Genomic DNA, 18685 nt, shown 5'->3' with positions numbered 1-18685 from the left:
TCTCTCTCTCTCTCTCTCTCTCTCTCTCTTTCTTTCTTTCTTTCTTTCTTACCAGTGGGACCAGGAGAACTTAGGTTTTCACCAGTTCCTTGAAATAGAAACTTAGGGTTACTTTTTCTTCTTGACCTCTGATTTTCATGGTGAGTAAGGACTCAAAAAAACCATTGGTGGAATATGACGATATTTCCACATATTTCAAGGACATGCTTATTTTGAAATCAGATGCTTGATTTGGTGCCCTTGCCCCTGCATCTAAGCTGGGATTTTTGGAGTGCACTGCATTTTTAAAAAATCTGCTTAATTTCTGTCTCTTTTTCTAAAGGACTTTTAAGGTCTCTTTAGACCATTTTAGTTCTTTCTCTGTCTCTCTGCCTCTCTGTCTCTCTGTCTCTCTCCCTCTCTCTCTCTCTCTCTCTCTCTCTCTCTCTCTCTCTCTCGCGCGCGCGCGCACGCGTGTGTGTGTGTGTGTGTGTGTGTGTGTGTGTGAAATGCAAGGGGGAAAATGGGGTTGCCTTTTGCTCCCAGAGCCTAAATGAATAGTCATTGCTTATAATGCTGGTCTACACTTGACGCTTCCTACTGCTTTAGATGTGATGTATCCGATGCTGTGAAGGTAATGATCCTCAACCACAGCAATATTCCGTAACAGGAGTATCTGTCATATTCATCGGGATTGCCATGTTCATTGATTTGTGTCTGTAAATCTGCTGTTTCTACCCTTTAAATTTGATCTATAATTGGACCTCCTTAAATGGTTCAGATAAGGTAGTCTGTATTTCCTCCGTGCAGTGTTGCTGTCAGCTTCTCCTTTTTCATTATACATTCAGCAGACTTGATAAAATCAGCAGGACACCTCATTTGAAACTGTTTAATCGCTGCCTTTTTCCTTTGCTAAACCATTGAGGTGGTCAAGCGATGTACACAAATCATTTTAAATAGAAAATATGGTTTTCTCTGTGACCCAGCTAAATAGATAGTGTTATGCAAAACAAGTTAAAAAGTAATAAATGCCAAAAAAATCTTCTAATTGGAGTAAAAAATTGTGGGTAACTGTATCCTCTCTCCAAAAGTAAAGCGTCCTGAAATATTGCCAGAACCCGGTATAGACAAGATGACGATTTTCTAAAGATTCTCTGGTTTCAGAACAAAGCAAGTTTAAATTTTCCAAAGTGCTGAGCTGCCTTTGCATCTATTCAGAGGGAGCCCAGGCTTATTTGTAATGCCTTTACATCCTACTTTAGTAGGGATAAATTTGTTCTCTGTTAATATCTGTGCAGCATAACCTTTCAGCCATTTGCTATTGTGATAATAAATTTTTGTGTCTTTGTCATTTTGTCTACTCAGCTGTTACTCTTCAAAGTACAAACTAAAAATAATAGCTCCAAATAAATGCCACATAATAAAGTGTTTTACAGTTGTACTGGAATAACCTGGTGGCTGCAGCTCGAAGCCCTATTACCATTGCCGGTGCAGTAGCTTCCTCCCTGCGTGTCAAGGTGACTCTACCGGGGCCAGCTCATTAAAACAATGTATTCTTCTTAACGGGCTTGGTATTTAGCACTGCGCCCAGCAGCCCTCCAAGGCACAGTGTGGAGCACAAGCCTCACCTTGTAGGATATATGACATTACGTGGCACTCACCCCTTGAAAAAACACAAATTCTCCAAAACCTCATTTTCAAGCTTCAGCATTTCATTGTGACTGATGAACAATTAAACCTGCCAGTAATAGAAGTAGGGCTGGTTGCAGTTTTACCTGAACTGATGGTAAGCGAGTCTAGGCTTTGGAAGAGCACTGTTTTATTTTGATGTGGCCTCTAGGATTGATATTTACATTGTACTTGAATGTTGCACTGGGCATGTTTTGCTAGTTTTGCTGCCCTGAGGTAAACCTGAGATGGAGAAGCTGAGAGTTGGTAAAATATACTAAAAGTGCATCTTTTTCTTACAGGTTCAGGCTCCTTGGCAGCAATGGCTGTGTTTGAAGACAAGTTTAGGCCAGATATGGAGGTATGTAAGTGCCTGCAGATTTCTTCTTTCAAGTATTTTTCCAGTTGTATGTCAGACATTTACAAATTGATTCCTCCTCCAGAGCTTGTACAGTACCATCCCTACTTGGAATGTTCTTTGCACAGATAGTTCATTGAGTTCTCCCGCTACTTAAGAAAGCGTGCTTTGTGGTAGCCCTGTCGTCTTCCCCCTCGGGCTTGAGGAACCAGTGCTGTTGAGGTTTTCTCTCTGGCTCTGGGCTCATGCAATCTCTTCTTGGCTGTAAACTCTGCTGCAGTGCAGAATGTTTTCTTGTGTACTAAAGATTCTCTGTCATGATATCTCCAAACTACCCGTTTTTCTGTTTTCTCGTGAAGAATAGAGCAACTACGTATGTTTCATGTCACACAGACTTAACCTGAAAATGGGCAGTCTTAAAAATCTCTGTAGATTTTCAGGCAATGGAAGAGGAGGGATGGGACAAGTTCATGTGTGTGGAGTCTTCTCAAGGTGGATTGGATCTGATGACTCAAATAGATTTGTAGGAGATTGATTTTACTGTATTTTCTTTGGTGGTAGAGGAGGAGGTGGTATCTTGTGAAAGGTACGCTGCCTGTCTGCTTTAGTGATAGATATGTCCCCTTCAATCCTCTCCCCCAAAATTCCTTCAATAACAAATGTGCTATTTTGTGTTGCTGCTTCCAAAGGTGCATCCCATGTGGTGGAGTCTCATGGTGCTCCATGAAGTGCTCCATTGCGCTTCATCTGCACCACTAAACCGGCACATGAGTCCTTAGGGCAACCTTTGTTTCCACTTGGTGTTTTGATGGTTAATGTCTTGGTAGAGAGTGTCAACTTTTCAACGTCATAGGCAAACAATTTAGGAGTGGTTTCTCTCTCTCTCTCTCTCTCTCTCTCTCTCTCTCTCTCTCTCTCAATATTTAAATTATTATTTTTACTTTACGTGTTTGAGTGTACTGCCTCCATGTATGTAAGTGTACCCATGTCATGCAGTGCCCATGGAGGTCAGAAGAGGTCATCAGATTCTCCTGGAATTGGAGTTATGGATGGTTGTTAGCTGCCATGTGGGTACTGGGAATCGAACCCAAGTCCTCTGTGAGAGCAGCCAGTGTTCTTAACCTCTGAGCATCTCTCCAGCCCCTACCCTGTTTCTTAATAATAAGATTTTGGCCTTTTCTGACTTTGCAAGTATTTTGTTTAGATACCAAAGGATGTGGTGGGAATTACTTTTTGACAGTGTTTTATGATCAGTGTTTTATGATCGTCTTTGGGGAGGATGACACATAAGAATGTTTTGTTCTTCCATCCTCTAGTTGTCATTGGAACGTTATCATAGGTGCTCCAAAAGTCTCTGCCCTTTAGATCTGGGCTAAGTGCTGTGAAAGCCAGAGAACACAGGCCTATGGTACTGATCAGTCAGAACAGGCTTCTACCAGAAACTACTCTGCACTTGGTATACAAGGATAATACAAAGAAGTGACATGTTCAGTAGCTTCATTTCTTTCCTCACTTAGACAGCAGTAGGAATAAATGTGAAGAAATTAGGTATTTTCTATTAAAACTGATAGTGTCTTACTCTAATTAAGAAGAGTAAACAGGCTGTGTATAAAACTGTAACTGAAATTAGGATTCTGTTCTCATTTCTCTGTGAAAATTTATTCCTATATCAGCATTATTTTCTGTTTGGTATTCTTAAATACATAGAGAAAAAATAGTATATACTAGGTCACTTAAAAGAAAACCAGGTTCTCCAGTTTTTCTAAGAAGAGGAGGTTTTATGTCAAGCTCTTCTTTAAACTACATTAATCTTTTCAAATTTCCCTGAAAATTTTGTCTGGATCAATTTCCAATTGATTGGGACTTCTGTATGTTAAAGAAAAATGAGAATTGCAGAAAGAGTTGAACATATGGGGTGTGTTAAAAGTGACTTGATGCTCTTCTACAGTGATTTCATACTGTTTAGTTCAGAGTCTGAACTTTTAAGTACTTCAAAGACCATGAATTTCATGTGAATGTGATTTGGGGAGAAAAGGGAAATGTCAGTGTCCCTTCAGTAAAACTTCTGACTTTATCAATCTGAAGAGTGTGTTTCTTAGACTTGTTGACTCAGTACTTGGAACCTTTAATGTTCTACATTACCTGTGAGACCCTGAAATACACTGAAACAATTCCCATTCCAGACCCATTATATAAATTTATAATTTTAGGTTTTTGTTCACTTTATTGAACTTACTGAAAATCACTACGAAGTCCATATAATAGCCTAACAACTGCTAACAGATAATACTGTAAAAACTTTTATTAATAGATAATTAAGAAAAAAAATCTTGAGTTGGGAGTTAGTGGTAGAACACTTGCCTGGCATGCACAAAGCCCTGGATTGGATCTTCAGTACCACACACACAGACACATATGGTATTAAGTATACTTATTGAATAAAAACAGTAAAGCTAATTTCACTTATTCCTACTTAAAATGTGGCTACTAAAACCTTACTGGGTATCTGGTATTGTGTCTTGAATTTGTCACTTGCACATTGCGTTGTTTTTCTGCTATATCCAGGTGCCACCTGCGCTATCATTTTTCTTTAAAATAATCTTAATTATGAAAAGAAAGTGGTATAATTTGCATATAATAAAGCACACTGGTCTGGAGTTCCAGTAGAGGGGTCTTGGCATTGTGATCACAGGTAACTGCCATTTAAATCAGGATGTAGGTTTCGTTTGCCTCCAAGTGCCCCTTTCCGTCAGCCTTTTCCTGCTCTTTCCCATAGCCACAAATGTAGTTAATACCTATGAAATCCTGGGCATTGTATACTCGTTTTGGTATTCTCCAGGATGCTGGAAAGTGGGTACGTAGTATTTGTAGGCATGTACTGCCCTCATACCGGGTGGGGACATCAAGCGTTAGGGGCAGAAGTGGCTTCTCTTGTCTGCTCATGCTCTTGCTATGGCTACTGCTGGTGTCTGCCCAGTGTCCTCAGAGGATTCCAAATTTAGTTGTGTCCCTCTGCTACATTGCAACACTTATTTGGTGGCTGCTTTTGGGGCCATCTTCCTCACTTGTCAAGGAGGGGAAGGGGCCTTGAGACTCTTCGTTCTTCAGCTCCTAACTCTTAGTACTTGCTTGTTGAGACAGAATAACCCTGAGCTAAAGCAAAATCTGACTCATCACAAACCACCTGGGAAACAGGGGCCTTTCTCTCCTTGTCTGGAAAATACTGAGCATGTTTTTGAGACAACAGGAGATTACTGGGTACTTCTCAGCAGTGCCACAGAGTTCCCATTAAGTACCCAGGTGGGGGAAGCTGGGGCACGGGGCACCTTAGTGGAAAGGAACAGTCCAGAAAAGCAACTCAGTGCAACCCAAATGCAACTCTTTTTTAAAAAATACCTGAGGCAGTCATCTAGAGCCAGTGACTCGCTTCAAGTGAAAGCTCTTGGTTCAGAGTTTTCAGAGAAATTGCCAGCTAACCAGTGGATTTAAGGCTCAGTAAAGGTCATTAGAGATTCTTAGCTAGCTGTGGCCTGAGTGTTACTCAGAGTGGTCTACTAATTTTAATTTTCTTGGTTTTTTTCCCCTTGCTATTAACCTGGGTGATTGAAGGTAGGGACTGTTTAGTCATCTCTGCTTCCTTACACATAGTGTGGTAATTTACCTAGCAGAGATTCAGCCACTTTTTGTTGTTGTTTGTTTGTTTGCTTTTTGAGACAGGGTCTCACTATATAGTCCAGGCTAGTCCTGAACACTCGATTGCTAGAGCCTTCTGCCTTGGTCTCCTCGGTGTTGGGGCATCAGCTGTATGCCATGTAGCTAGCCAGCCAGCCAGCATTTGTTGATAGGTAGTACAAAGTTGTGCTGAGGTTCATTCCTCTTATAAAGCAGATGATAACTTCACCTTTACTGATCATAGTACTCAGCTGTGTTAGAAGTGAAAAATTTATCAAAATGTATGTTTTACTGTGGTGAGCTCCCTGCTTTATTTATCTAGTTAGCAAAGGTGCTTGTCCAGGCATTGTATTTGAATGGAGGGTTTGAAATGTGTGAGGTAACCTGATGACAGCAGGGGTGTCATTTTGGGTGATGGTGAGGATTCTTTTCTCTGCTGTACCAGCTTGTGTGAATGAAGCCTCTGACACTGGTTGTGATCACAGGCCAGCTGGGTGAGGACACTAGCACTAACCATGCTGTGACCTTTCCAGATCATTTTCTAGTTAATGTAAGGAATGCAACATAGTACCTGGAAATACAGTATTGTTTCTTGAAAATTGTGAGATTGCTAACTCAAAGCACAAATTTTTATCTTGGAGCAGGGAAGGTGTTAATGAATTGAATAGATAGCTTAGCTTAGTTGTTCTCCAGTTCCTGTCTTTCTAAGAAGGAAGGTTTTCATTTGGCCTAGTGAGAAATTTAAACTCTCGAAGACTGCAATTCATTAAAATGGGTAGAAGATTAATATTTAGTCTGTCAAGATCAGTACTGTCCCCTTTTTGCACTAATTGTCAGAGTACCGTGCAAGGGCCGCCGAAGGCTAGTGCATGCGGCAGGACCCTCACATCATAGGGAGGTGATTCAAAGGCAAACTGTCCTGCACCCTCTGGTATCGACTTGCAAATTAGCATCTGGAATCTAATTAAACAAGCTTAATGAAAGTAGCAGCTGAATGCTGCTGGAAAAGACAATCAGCTTTTCTCCCCCACTCTGATACGTATTCTGTACTATTGAAGTTGGTCACCAAACACATCGCATGAGCACAGTTAAAAAATTAGCATTTATTTGAAGAATAGAAACTGTTTTTCATTCTGTTATGCATTTGGCATGCTCTGGCGTCCCATGAGAGCCATGCCACAGCAGATAGTGCACAATATTTATAAATCCATGACAGGCAATAATAGCAACTTGAAAAATTCTTTTGCTAGAATCTCAAGTTGAGAGCTGCCAAAAGCTGAGAGGATCAGATCTGCAGTGGCAGCTGCTGTGCCCTACAGTTAGAATTCTAGACTTTGAAGATGCTCAACTTAAAGCAGTGAAGACTGCAACCTTAGCCAATTTTTGCAGGTTTCTAGAGCTCTGGCTCTCTGCCTTTTGAAGATGACTTGCTGAAGCTTCTACCACTGCCTGAGGCATGCTAACACCAGCAGGATCTCTCCTCCAGTCTTAGTGTGCCTTCAGTTTTAAGTAGCACATGCTTAGTCAGTGCCAACTGACTGTGATGGCCCTTTCTGTGGTTGTAGTACCAAGGGATGAGCTCTTACCCTGTACCCTTCAGAGAACGTATGAAGATAGATGGTGATGTATACAAGTGCCACTTCAGCCATCTGATTTATGGAGTCATATTTCATCACTCGGCCAGTGCTGGTCTCTGGAGAAACCCTTGCAGATTGCTAAAGATATGAGCAGCTATCGCCCTAAAGGCTTGTGGTTACCTCACAAACGTGATGCCAAACACCTAGCTACCGAGAAAACAGATTTAATCTGTCATTGCAGGCAGCTATAGATCTGCTTTAAATAATGAAAGACTTGATAGCAAGATACTGCTCTGAGGGTAAAACTTAGAAGTGACTGTGCGTTGTTTTAAGTTCAGTAATAGAACTGAAACTGCAGGCTTCTGTGCTCTGCGGAGGGACAGTAGTGGCAAGAGATCTGCGTTATTTAGATTTTTTTCTTCTTTTTTTTTTTTTTTTTGGATCTTTTGAGACAGGGTCTACATTATGTAGACCAGGCTGGCCTTGAACTCACTGAGATCCGCCTGTCTCTGCCTCCCAAGTGCTGGGATTAAAGGCATATTTAGATTTAAAAAAAAAAAAAAATGTTTGGTTTGGTACGTACGATGGTCCCAAAGGGAAACAGTATGAATTCAATATGGTCAGCTAGAAAGGGGCCTGGTACTTAGATGTTGGGCTGCTGGTTTGTTTCCAGTGAACTCACGGCATGCTTCTGGGCAAGTTGGGAGTCCTTGTCTCTGGACCAAGTTTGAGAGACTTACCTGCAGGTTGCCATCAGGATTAGATGTGGACAGTAAAACACCTTCTATGGCAATGCACACAAAATTGACTCTAAAATATGGTGGCTGCCTTTTTCTAGTTAGTAGTAGGATGAAAATGTCACATAACAGCTACTAACATGAATATTGGCATTGGGCTTGGTGGCTTACAGCATAGAGAGGTGACATCCTTTCTTATCTGATAGTTTACTTTCGAAGACAGACCAGTGGACACAATGACAACCGAAGTCTGTGTAGCAGCACAAACTACAAAAAGTGTTGGCTTTTTCAGTTGTGGGGGGGGCAGGTAGTGAATACAGTAACCATAATATCAGATGCTTAGTGTGCTGGACTCTGTCCTAACAGCTTCTCCAGTATTTTTTCATTTACTTTTCAATAGTCTTGTGAGATCAGTACTTTGCTATCCACATTTCGAAGGAAAGAAAATTGGCACATAGGGAGGTCCAGTATCCTGCCCGAGATTACACAGCTAGTTGGCAGTAGAGTTGGAATTTGAGCTCTTATCAGTCTAACTTTGGAGGTTTTTGCTAAGATCATTCACTGTGCCATTCTGCCTCTTTGCTGGGCCTATAATTCTTTGACAATAGAGTAGGTAAGATAATCTTCCTCTATGGGCAGCCTGGAATGTTCCTTTCCTCCGATGAGGTCTTATGAAGACAGTAGAAAGCCAGGCATGTTTCAGAAGAGGTGTATAAGCTTGCTAAGCTTGGTGATAGGAAGGATGACAGGAGGGAGCCCAGGAACAGAAGAGTATAAGAAAATAAGAGAGACAGACAGACATTTGGCCATGACAGATCCTCTTTTCTACTCTTTAAATTCTAGGCTTTTTCCTTTATCTTGTTTTCATCTTTAAGTGTCTTCTATCCCAAACACCCTGTGGTTATTTCCCACCCTGCAAGTTTCTTAATGATATGTACAAGAGAGTTGTTTTACTCTAGATAGCTGATGTACAGATGGCATAGCCCTCCTCAGATTTACTAATGAAACCAAGAGGTCTTTAAATGCTAGTGAATGGCATTTGTCCATTTGAGGCAAGTCATGAATAACTTGAACCAAAAGGGGGGAGGGGGGACAAGACTATCATATTTGAATAATGAGGTACTCTTTTTCTTCCCCCAACTGCCAAAACTTTTTAATCTTCGTCAACAATTGTTCTGTCCTCCGTCTTATTTAGGTTGCATCTGTGGACTCTGAGCTCAGAAGCCTGACAAGCAGCATATGAATTCTGTATTCATTAGTGATCTTGATCCAAATGCCTCTGTCCCTGCCATGGGGGCTCAGGTGTGGAAGCTGCTGGCTCATCCCACCAGCTGACACTGAGAGGTTTAATGACTCCATACTAAGGTGACCACTTACTGGGAGGTTTGCTGGCAGAACCCACACAGCAGACAATGGCGATCAAGGAAGACTATCAGTGTTTAGCCAGAGAATCTTCTTGTGTGCCTTGAACCCCATTGACAGCAAACACAGCTTTACGTGAATGCAAAATTTTAAAAAATATGACTTTCAACAAATGTTAGAAGTGTCAGCTTAATGAGCTGAACTTGACTTTTTCAGATTGTAGATTTTTAAGGTTGTATTTTGAGGTAGTTACATCAGTTTAAGTATCTTATATGTCTAAGGAAAAAATGTACAGTTCAAACCAAAATTCTTTCAGTGGTGACCCTTTTGTTTGTTGTGATCTTTTGCTTTAAAAAATATTAGATGGGCTGGCGCAGCTGTTAAAGGCTCAGGCTCACAACCAAAAAAAATATTAGAATGTGAATTTATTGATTGGCTTGTGAAATGTCACTAAATGTTTTGACTTTTTTAGGCTCTCTTTTTTAGAAATGTTGGATGCCTTATTATTTGATAACAACCTCATTGATACAGCATTCACTCCATACAGTTCACCTAGTTAAAGTATGCAGGTTGGTATTTGTTGTATATTTTCTGAGTTGTGCAGCTATCACCACAGTCAATGTTAGAACCCTCCCCCCAAAGACCAAAACATATGCATTCCTTGTTTCCTACCAAGCTGCGCATTTTGGACATTTTTAATAAATGTTATCACATATAATTTTTATGGCAGACTTTACTTATTTTAATATTTCTTTAATATCTGTTCATGTTGTACCAAATATCAGTGCTTTGTTCTTGAAACGGTTGAGTGGCCCATTGTCTGGACTTACCACATCTTATGTATCTGTGTATTAGCTGCTAGACATTTGGATCATGTCTACATTTTGCCTTCATACCACTGCTTTGTACAAGTTTTTGTGGAGCAAGATTGCCAGATCCTATTGTAACTCTGTGTTTTACCTTTTGTGGTCCTGCCAGACCTTTCCGCAGCAGGCTAGTACCAGTGTAGGGAGGTGGGTGTGACTGGCCTCTACTGTGGTTTTAATGAATCCCTTATTCAGACCACTTGTGACTGGGAATATGTAGCTAGAACAGTTGAACATTGGATATGCTTCTTAGGAACACTGGATTTAGGCAGTAGTTGGTTGACTGTGTATTTGAGTATTGAATGGTCCCCTTTTGGAGGCTGTCTCTATCATTTGGCCATAATTCCTACTTACTGCTTTTCCTTAAGACCAGAAACATTCTATGCAATGACGTTGTCTTTTTTTTTTTTTTGTTAGGTCAAAAAGATGTATTAATTTTCTTCAATAGTTTGCTTTCTGGTTTTATTTAACTTAAAACTTTGGGCCTTGGAGGTGTCAGAGCCCTGTGATACAGGAACCCTGCATAGATGTATTTGTAGCAGTGATTTCCTCTGGCATTGATTAGTTGCATTTAACAATGACCAGACACTAAAATTGCCGTCTATGGGTTAGTGGGTGATGTGGGGGGACTCTGTACTGACCCTTTGAGTAGCTGATAATGAGAAGCACTGTGGGGAACGCCCCCTCACCAGCACAGATGCCTTTTTAAAAATTGTGAAGCAAAGTTGGAGTTCATTAAGAAAAGTTGTTGTTTTTTTTTTTAAATGTCTATGAGTGTCTGCATGTAAGTGCACCAATGCATGCAGTCCCTGTGGAGGCCAGGGATAGCACATTGGATCCCCTGGAACTGGAGTTATGGTTGGTTGCTAGCCACCGTTGAGTGCTTGGAACTGAACCCAAGTCCTCTGCAAGAGCAGCCAGTGCTTTTAACCCATGAGTTATCTCTTCAGCCTAAGAAAAAGTTTTATACAGATTTAAGTACAGGCATTAAGGGAGCAGGAGGTGGGGGAGACAGAGGAGGGATCATAGTCTATACTCTAGAGTGGGAAGTGATAGACTTGTTTCTGTCTCTCTCTCTCTTTTTTTAAAAGTAAGTTTGGTATAGGGTTCTGGGTTAAATCCTCAGCCCTTGTATGTGTGTGTGTGGGGGGGAACCAGTAAATAAATCTTTTTTGAAAAAACAAAAATGGACTGGCAAGATGGCCCATAAGGTAAGAGTGCTTGCCATGGGAGCCTGATGGCCCGAGTTCCAACCCTGACTTGTGGTATAAGGAAAATGGACTCCTGAAAGTTGTTTTGAGTTGAAACCCACCAAATAACCCACCTTACATCTTACAGGACCATAAATGGCAAAGCTTTTTTGGTCTTTTGTCTGATGATTGAGGAGCAGGATTTTGCTTCCTACCATACAGCATTTGGATTTGAGAAGTGATTGCTTCTCTCCCTTTGGTTGTTAGTCCTCTTGACTTAGATGTCCATTCCTCTGGCCAAGTCTTCGTATTCTTGACTCTCTTGTCTCCAGAGCTTCAGTTTAGTGGTGGTGACTGGTTTTCATTTTTACCCTTACTGTTTTATTCTGCTTATGATAAAAGTTGAAAGTAGGCTATTTCGGGGATGTGATGAAGGAAAAATTTGAGAAATATTTCTGATTCTTCCTGTTCAGTCTTGGGAAATAAAAGGGAGGAGGCCAAGAGGAAAGATGCAGTTTAGCAGAGTCTCTAGGAGGTGGGACTGCATTCCTTTTAGATCAGATCTCTGGAGTTCAAGATTCAATAAACTATAGGAAAATAACTCTGTAACCCTGAGTGTATCTATTCCGGGTTTTTGAGGAATGATAAAAAAAGATATTTGGAAATAGTATACTGGCAAGTTTATTAACTTTGATTCTTTTTAAAGCATTTTTCTGCTAAAAATAGTTCTGTGCCAAGTTTCATATTCTTAGAGTCAGTATATAATCAGGCAGCAAATTCTTACTGGGCACCAGCTGAATGCACAGGGGTGGTATGGAAGAGGTCATACTGAATGGTGGTGGAGACTTCCTGTACAGCTATCAACAAAGCAGATCGAAAAGAAGGGATTGTTTTCCTCTATAGCAGATAGGTAATTATTTATGATGCATTTCTTTGGAGCAGGTGTTCCATTTGAAATGCTTTTGCTTTACATATTTCCTATAACCATGAAATACTGGGAGAAATATTCCATATAGGAGAAATATTTCACCAAGTATGTTGCTTTTTGCACCTGTGGCAAAAATTCAGCAGGCTAAATGTGACGTCTTTGAGACTATGGAAAGAGGCAAGAGCTAGATCCAGGAATAGTGTTGAATAGTAAGTGTCTGGTGACTTCCAACTGTAGGGAGAATCAGAAAGAAGATATTGCTTAAAAAAAAAAAAAAAAAATGCTGCACTTGGTGACATCAGAGAGAAAGCGGCGTCTTCACCTTCCCTTACCTAACAAAGTTGTCTTTGTCGACGCAGGTTCTCTTACGTAACTTAAGGCCAAAAATGCTCCCGTTAGCTTTCTGAAGCCAAGCCAAGATTCAGAACATCAGAGTTCCTTGGGAGAATCAAAGAAACCTTTTCTAATTTCATTCCATCCTAGAAATCTGTTATAAAAACGTGAATCATAGCTACTTACAAGTGACTTTGGGGAGGCCCCTGGAATTCTAGTGTAAAGGTAAGGCTCTAGCTAGAAATCCAAGTGCTGTTTGTGGTCAAGGCTTGTAACTTCTTGAACAATGGATTCTTACTTTTGTTGTGTATAGGTTAAAGAAATACAAGAGATGAAATATAGGATTGAGTGTTAGTAGATGGTGGCTTAGAATCTTATAAGTTTTTCCTTGGCAGGTAATTTGCCATAAATTGTTAATGTAAATCTGGGTTAGTGGTGAAGACGTTATTTTAGTGAAAAAGATAAACTGCTGATTAATTCAGCATAGAACTCAATTACAAATTGAAAGTGTCTCTGCGGGACTCCCGGGCCCTAAAGACAGCAGATGCTGAATTGATACTCCAGCATATTTCACAGTGGTATGAAATATTAACATGCTTTATTATACTTGTGTGGTGTGCGATATTGGAAAGGGGGAGGTGGTGGACGTGTGGCTGTGTAAAGCCACCAACATTACATATCTGCTAATATATACTGAAGTGTCATTAGGAATTTTAAGAAAGTTTTTTTTTTTCTTTAAAAAAATGAACTGGTTCTGTGGAGAAATTAAGCTTAAAATAACATTTGAGACTAAATAAGTGTAGTGCCTGTATAGGTTTACATTACATATACAGGTTAACATTAAAAAAAGGCAAACATGGTAACTCAGGCATTTAAGCATTCAGAAGGGGACCACTACTGCCTGCGAGTAAAGAGTGAAGGGCCTAGAGGGCCTGTTCTGAGCTCCACTGCATCGCTGGTCAGCTTTGGTGACCTGGAGAGTTTAAATTGCTGCTGTGTTGTTCTGATCTAAAACATATGGTGTTAAAAAATGCTCTCAGTATTTTACACAGAGAAGTTTCATCTCTAGCCAAAAGAAGAGAAGCTTCACGATTTTCATATATCTGTGTTAATTCAAGGGGTTCATCTATCAAAAGATCTGAGTAAACAGCTGCCAATATTTGAAGGGATTGGCAATTCTTAAGAGAGGGTTGCAACTAAAGTTGGCTTAGATGAGCTATTTCAAAGCCATTGCTACTCTTGCAACAGGTTTTCTTTCTTTTTATGACAGCTTATATAGCAAGTGCTAGTTTTGGTAGCTGAAGTAAAAATAGTTTCCAAAGTGGCCAGATGACTGTGGCAAGAATGCGTTTGTGAAGACTTTCTATAAAAGTGCCTCTCTCTGAAATCCTAAGGCACAGCAGACTTGCCAAAGACAGGACCGGTAGGCAGATGTTTCTTGGCATCCACAGCACCACAGCTGGGTGGCCTTAGGGGTCCCTGTTGCAGTCTCTCAGTGTAAACTGTTGACAGGAAGTGATCCTTCAGAAGTGTGGAGGGTGGGTGTGCATTCACCAGAGGTATATCGTCCAGCACCATGCTGCCTCCCTCTGTGACAGTTACAGCCTAGTGGTGTGGACAGGCCCACAAGCAACTATTGAAAGTATGTGGTGAAAAGCATGAGAAATTGAAATACAGGGGGGTGGGTATTGGAGGTAAGTCATCGGGGAGCTCATGGAATCTTCCTGGGAGACTTTCAGACAACCCCCAAAAGCCTGTAGCTTGACACTTAAGTTGTTTTGGGGTTTGTGAAATGGTGGACTCAAAAGAGGAGACATCATTCTGCACAAAGGCACTTGCTGTGGGTCTGCCCTGTCACTTGCGTAATCCTGGAAGTTTGGACAGCTAGTAGCAAAACAAAACTTAAGACAATATCTAAAGCTGTCGGAGTGGTCATTTTCCAAGTCAGTGTGGCCATTTAATTAGCATGTTCTCTTCACTCTGTGCTAGGAAGCTTATCAGCCCTGTCCCTGTGTGTGAATATTTAGTTTAGAAAGCTGCCACGTTCCATTAGAGGTGATTGTGTTTCGGCAGTGGGTGCAGAGCTGTGTAGACTTTTCAGATGTCCTTTGAGATTTACGTGGCAGTGTAATTGGGAGAAGCTGGTACTTAGAGTGTTGTGCATGGCGGAATGTAAGATAACCAGCTGTAATGAGACCCCAGCAGCATACCTCAGGAAGGTAGTTAAAGTTTTAACCTTCACAGATAATGTTACTTGTGAGTTTCTGTGAGGTAATTTACACCACTCTTCCCTAACCCTGAAACTGCAGAACCAAATGAAAAAATGATTCCAAGTTGTGTTACACATACATTTTTAAATGCCACCTAGTAGTTGCACAGTTTTGAAAATTATTGCAATGAGCATTATGTCCATAAAATGCAGGTCATGACATTAGAATATCACTTTCCCAAAATTTGACCTGTGGTGATAACAGAAAGCTAAAAAGATGTAAGGCATGGTGGTGTATACCTTTAATCCCAGCACTTGGGAGACAGAGGCAGGTGGGAGACAGTTCCAGGCTAGCCAGAGCTGCATAGGAAACCTTGTCTCAATAAACAAAACAAAAAATAATTAAGAGTCTCTTGACTTTGATTCCTTGACAAATACATTGGCTTTTAACTCAGATTAAAGCTGAATATAGTGACAACACACCTGTAACTCCAGCACTTAGGAGGCCAGATCAGGAGGACTGCCTTGAATTTGAGGACAACCTGCGCTGTGTAGCAAAACTCTGTCTCAGGAAAATAAATTTTAAAACTTGGATTCAGAGTTAGAGTGAAGGAACAGTAAGACTGGCACAGTGGAAGGATGTGAGCTTTGAAGAGGCCTGGGTCTGACTCTGGGCCTTTGCCTCTTGGGCAGTCTTATGTTAGCTCCAGGTAATCAAACAAAAAATTTCACTCCTAACATGGGCTGGAGCTAGCTCTTCAAGAACACTTTGGGAAGACCACGTTTGTAAGTTTCTTGGCAGGCGTATCAAAAATTTGCTTTCTGTTCCGGCTACGTCTTGCCCTGAAACCTTTATTTAAGAAAATTGGGGTTTCTTACCTCTTAAAAAAATTTCAGTAAAGATTTGCAATCAACAAATGGCCTGATGGGAAAATTAAGTTAAATGGTAATCTTTTAATTGATGATACACAGGGTGGTCAGAAAACAGTTTGACTCATTCTGTTTTCTAAGAGTTTTCTACCCATATTTTAGAGACACATGGCATTTCAGAGCATTACTGATGTGAGCTTCATAGGCCCTTTGGGACTTGGTGAGTATAGGTTGCACAGTGACATCCTTGGGAAGTTCTCAGTTTTGCCAGTTGTAACCAGCCAGATGCAGGTGGGATGCTAGAGTGGCATGGTTTAGCCATGTGTACTCCTGACTTTTACACACACACACACACACACACACACACACATCGGTCCTCTGAAAGATCAGACAGTGCTCTCCACTGCTAAATCTTTTCTCCAGCCCTGTTTTTTGTTTATTTTTTTGTTTTTTTTCTTTTATTGTCTTTTTGAGACAGGTTTCTCTGTAGCCCCAGCTGGCCTGGAAGTCGCTATGTAGACCAGGCTGGCCTGGAACTCACAGAGATTCGCCTGCCTCTGCCTCCCAAGGGCTGGAATGAAAGGCATACACCACCCCGCCTGGCTTTGTTTAGATTCTTTAAGTCCTTTAAATATTTTAACTCTCCTTCCTGTAACACCACAATTAATATATTAAATACATCTCTTTCAGACCCAGATTTTGGAAGTTTCCTTCTGTGTTTTGAGACAGGGTCTCACACTACATAGCCCTGACTGGCCTGGAACTCACTATGCAAACCAGGCTGTCTTCAAACTTGGGGCAGTCCTCCTGTCTCTCCTCTTTGAGTGCTGGTATTACAGATAAGTGCCACTGTACCTGGCTTCCTCATACCCTTTTTGAAATCACGCATTCTTTATACCTTTTCAGATAACTGAGAGTTTATCTGAAGACTGTGAGCCTTGGGGCCCAAGTAAAGGTGACCAGCCAAGGCCTCACAGAGAGGGACCGGAGTTGGTAGCTGCTTTGATTTCTCCGCTGTTCTCCAACATCCCCTGTCCACTTGACCCTGTCTACTTTGTCTTCCTTATAGCTTGACCTTATACAGAGCCATCCTCCTCAGGCCCCTTAGAGTTTCTTTGTGGCTCTTGTACCAGTGGTTAGCCAGGCCTATATGCTCACTCTGCTGTACTCCAGAGGCTAGACAGGAGTCAAGAGTCCTGCCACTTGGGAAATGGAAAGTGGCATTTACAAGCTGATTCTTGCCTAGGTGGGATTTTTATTGTTTTTATTTGTTTATTTACCCCCTCCTCTCTAATAAGTTCAGTGGATTTTCAGTGACTAAGTTAATTTGATCTTGACCCTTCCTGGTGACATCTTTTAGGGAATCTTTTAGGAACATGCTAATTACTTCTGTCCTGTCTCCTGCCCTTTGGCCCCTCTCCTCCAAGCTGCTTTTAGTTACGGGTTCTGAACGCACAAATCTAACTGGATCAGTCCCTAGCTTGAAATGTGCATGGTTTCCCAGAGCTTAGCAGGCTCTGTGGTGAACCACTGAACCACCTGCCCAGTCATACCTTTCTCCTTCCTATTTCCTGACTCTTCTCACATCACTTCTGCCCGTACTTCATCTCAAGACTTAGCTCAATCCTCATCAGCTGCACATGAAACCTGGCTACCCACAGCGCCTACTTGTCAAGCCTGCCTCTTGGTAGCTCTTACCTTGCAGTAGTAAGATTACCTATCTTCTTCCCCTTCCGGGTTGTATGGCCTTCTCTGGCAGGCTCTGCTCAGACCTTAGCCCTGGCATAGTGTGTGACAGGGTGTCTGCAGAGCTTGTATCCAGGTATTATTAGTTCATGTTTGCTAGCTAAGCTGACTTGGACTTGTCGAGGGTTTTCTATCTCTTGAAATTTGCTTCATTTTGTGGCTCTCTTTAAATTTCTTAGAACAAGCATTCTGTACTTCTTAGATCTTGTTCCCATCCTTCCTAACCCTTGTCAGGCTGTAGAAGCAGGATGATACAAAGATGCTCCCCATACAACCCTAGAGCATGCGCTTGTACCCAGCAGTAGGATCAGTTCTGCAAGCTTCAGGGGTGAGAAGAGGGAAGGGTAGGTCCCTGTTGGTGTGGCATTTCAGCTGCACCCAGGCCTTGGCTTCTGTGTCCACTTCTGGCAGGACTGAATTTCTGTCAGACTCTGATGGAGCAATGTCCCTGATGCTGGTTGCTTTTATGTCTTTGTTTAGACCCATGGACCAGATTCCCTTCTTTTTCTCTGCCCCTTTCCCCCTTGCCTGACTCCCTCCTCCCTCTTGTATTAGGAACTGAACACAGGGCCTCATACATGCTAGGCAGGCACTGTACCACTGAACTGCATCCCAAGCCCAGCATCTAACACCCTCACCCACATTTTCAGTGACAAGCCCTTTCAATGTGTCTCTAGGAATTAATTTCCATAGTTAGCACAAACCATGTCATTCAAGAGAGAAAGATAATATTAAGATATTGTTATCTCTGAGTTGGCCTAACTGTCATTTTGAGGAGAGCTGAGCATATTTCTCACTTTCTTTTTAAATGTAGTCTTTCTTGTGTTTTTCTTTTTCTCCGATTACATTTGATTCAGCGCAGCCTTGGAAATGTATATTTGTGTACATTTTGCTGTGAACACTGATTTCTTCTCCTTGTGGAAAGCAATATGTTCTCATCTCTTTTGGTCCTTTTCCCTCTGGAAGCTTAGGTATTTTTCCTTCCATTCGCTGTTATAGATTCCAGCAAAACCACTTGCCCGCCACCAATTTTCCTAATGGTGGGATAGGGCGGTAGACTTTGTTGGTGCCAGGCACCAGTTTGGCACAGATCCCTGGCTCTCTTCACACATAGCTGAGCGTCTATGGGTGCATCAACCAGGCTTTGTGTGTGCTGCTGTGTCCTTACCTGTGTAAACAGACAAGAAAGA

General features: G+C 41.5%; 1 protein-coding gene across 1 annotated transcript in view; it reads left to right on the top strand.

Moving 5' to 3' along the window:
- Positions 1-18685, top strand: part of Psmb7 (proteasome subunit beta 7) — a 60111-nt gene that overhangs the window by 30571 nt on the left and 10855 nt on the right. Inside the window, exon 6 of the mRNA XM_008824575.3 lies at positions 1950-2008. Within this exon, the coding sequence (XP_008822797.1) occupies positions 1950-2008 (59 nt within the window). The remainder of the gene's footprint in view (positions 1-1949; positions 2009-18685) is intronic.

The sequence above is a fragment of the Nannospalax galili genome, unplaced genomic scaffold (assembly GCF_000622305.1).
Source record: "Nannospalax galili isolate Female #2095 unplaced genomic scaffold, S.galili_v1.0 scaffold290, whole genome shotgun sequence".
Classification (NCBI taxonomy): Eukaryota; Metazoa; Chordata; class Mammalia; order Rodentia; family Spalacidae; genus Nannospalax; species Nannospalax galili.
The sequence above is the reverse complement of the archived record's forward strand: the minus strand, read 5'-3'. Positions and strand labels throughout refer to the sequence as shown.